This window comes from Antrostomus carolinensis, unplaced genomic scaffold, assembly GCF_000700745.2.
Source record: "Antrostomus carolinensis isolate BGI_N321 unplaced genomic scaffold, ASM70074v2 scaffold19874, whole genome shotgun sequence".
NCBI classification, from domain to species: Eukaryota; Metazoa; Chordata; class Aves; order Caprimulgiformes; family Caprimulgidae; genus Antrostomus; species Antrostomus carolinensis.
This window is the reverse complement of record NW_010313063.1, coordinates 41,494-44,248: the sequence shown is the minus strand read 5'-3', so window position 1 is coordinate 44,248 and position 2,755 is coordinate 41,494. Positions and strand designations below refer to the sequence as shown.

The 2,755-nt window shown below is 38.5% G+C and overlaps 1 protein-coding gene across 1 annotated transcript in view; it reads left to right on the top strand.

Moving 5' to 3' along the window:
- Nucleotides 1–240: 240 nt before the first annotated feature.
- Nucleotides 241–2,755, top strand: part of PALS2 (protein associated with LIN7 2, MAGUK p55 family member) — a gene marked incomplete at its 5' end in the record, with an annotated part of 9,258 nt that continues 6,743 nt past the window's right edge. The window contains 3 exons of the mRNA XM_010167229.1: nt 241–388; nt 935–1,003; nt 2,219–2,380. Coding sequence (XP_010165531.1) covers nt 241–388; nt 935–1,003; nt 2,219–2,380 — 379 coding nt within the window. The remainder of the gene's footprint in view (nt 389–934; nt 1,004–2,218; nt 2,381–2,755) is intronic.

Here is a 2,755-nt window from a genome sequence, read left to right as displayed (position 1 = left end):
TTCCATTTAGGATTTTGATGCTAAAGTTTATGGCTATAGGAGCTTACTAAACTTAATGGGAACCAGTAATGAAATTTCTATTTTATTTAAGTTTTCTGAATTTTGATACTCAATGGCAAGACACTGTTACTGTAAGACAGAATTTTAATATCCACATCTGAGTTTGAATTTCCAAGTCTTAGTAGTAAATGTACCAATACTCACCATTGAGAAAGTAAGTCAACACTATGTCGATGACAGAAATGCTTCTCACAAGTTACCTATGATTATTATCTTTTATTTTTCCAGGCTAGTCATGTCAAAGAAGGAGGAAGTGCAGGGCTTATTCCTAGCCAGTTCTTGGAAGAGAAGAGAAAGGCCTTTGTTAGGAGGGACTGGGACAACTCAGGTGAGATTTACTGAATTTCAGGAATAGATTTTGCTCTGACTCAATTTGTGGTGCTTTTCTTGCCTTCATAGGTACTGGAAAACTGCTGTGTGAGAATACACAGAATATTGTGAAATGCTAATTAATATATTTTGGCTTTGATGGAAGGACAAAGACTAAAGTCTATCTTTAGTCTTCATAGGTACATGAATCAGTTTTTCCACTGGCTGAGCAAAAGCTAAATGAAGTGGGAAAGGCATAAGGTTTTTTTTTTAATTATGTTTTTACAGTATGCACTGGAAGTTAATTAATTAAACATGTTTGATGGATTTTTCTGCTACTTTATTCAAAGCTTTCTAGGAAAATTATTTTTTCTCTTATATTTGTTTCATACATTTTATATGTATGAAAATAGATGTGATGTCCTGAATGATGTGTGATGAATACATAAAATTCTAAAATAGTCCTTGCAAATTTAATTAATCTTGACTTGTATATGTTCATTTAAATAAGCTTTGGAAAAACATTTAACAAAAATGATGACTTTGTCTTAATTTTTATTTCTAGGGCCATTCTGCGGAACAATAAGCAGCAAAAAAAAGAAAAAGATGATGTATCTCACTACAAGAAATGCAGGTAGGTATCTCTTAATATTACGAATGATTCAAAGTTCTCTTGATTCAAAGTTCTCTAGGCTTCTAAACTTGCAGAGTCTAGTGTATCCAAAGCTGAAAGATTTGCAGTGAAATATTTGATTATGAATTTAATAGATCAGATAGATTTTGTGGTTTAAAAGCAGTAGTGACCAGTGAAGATATGGTGATGCTGAGTACATCTTTTGGTAGGTGGAAACCAGAAAACTTTGTGTTCAAAGAGAAAAGAAGTGAAAGGTTTTTTGTGATCCTTTCCCTCTACTCAGCACTGGTGGGGCCACACCTGAAGTGTACTGGGCTCCTCCCCAGTGCAGGAAACATAGACATAAGAAGATGATGAAGGGACTGGAGCATCTCTTCTATGAGGAGAAGAGCTGGGACTGTTCAGCCTTGAGAAGAGAAGGCTCAGGGGGGGATCTCATCAATGTGTATATATACCCAGAGGAATGGTGCAAAGAGGACGGAGCCAGGCTCTTTTCGGAGGAGCCCAGTGACGGGATCAGAGACAACAAGCAACAACACAGGAGGTTCCCTCTGAACATCAGGAAACACTTTTATCACTGTGAGGGTGACTTGACTACTGGTGCAGGTTGCCCACAGAGGTTGCGGAGTCTCCTTCGTTGGACATATTCAACAGCTATCTGGACATGGTCCTGAGCAACCATCTCCAGGTGGCCCTAGATGAGCAGTGGGGATGGACCACATGACCTCCAGAGGTCCCTTCCAACCTCAATCATGCTATGGTTCTGTGAAAACTCACTGATTGTTAATCACAGTTTTCCCATTCTAATCAATCTTGAATTTTCTCCTTGGAAGTAAAGGTAATAATCTGACCTTCTGCTGTCCATGAAGGGGTAGTGACTTGTGATAGTTTAACTTAGCTGGCAGGCAAACAAGACACAGCCACTTGCAGCCCACCCCCAGCCCTCCTTCCCCTTCACCCAGGGAATCTGGGAGAGAATTGGAGGGGTAAGGTAAGGAGACTTACCAAGAAGAAAATTAACCCTGTCCTAGCAAAAACCAGGACACTGTTTTATTCCCATACCAATTTAAAGCAAGAAAGCTTGTGTCTGACTTCATACCCTTTGAGTACTATTTATATTCACATGCAGTCTGTTGATATATAACAGGACTTCTTAATTTTTTTTTCTTACAGTACTGACTGTATTAACTATTTTTTGTGCACTTCTCAATGTAGAATTCGATCGTCACGAAATCCAGATCTATGAGGAAGTAGCCAAAATGCCTCCTTTTCAGAGGAAAACACTGGTCTTAATTGGGGCCCAAGGAGTGGGGCGAAGAAGTTTGAAGAACAGGTTTATAGTACTGAATCCTACGAGGTTTGGAACTACAGTGCCATGTAAGTTGTTAGCATCCCTGTTGTGATACTATACTTTGATTATCTGGAAAATACCTGATGTTTATCTTAGTGATTCAGGGTAGGAGTAATTTTGTCATAGTGTAAATTGTATGGAGTGGGAAACCAAAAGGTTCTTTGTCTTCTCAGACAACTGGACTAACATGATGATGGTGGAAATATTTGTAACTAGCAGTTAAACGTTACTGATGCTGCAGAAAAATGATTTTTGTATGTGCAGGATTTCAGTCTCTTGGGTTTCTTCAGTGTCAGTCACCATCAGTTACTGAGGGGATTCTAGAAGTTCCTACTAGTCTTTTGTAATGAACAGTCAGTGGAGTTTCTCAGGTCTGCCGTTTATCTTTTCATCTGTAGAAG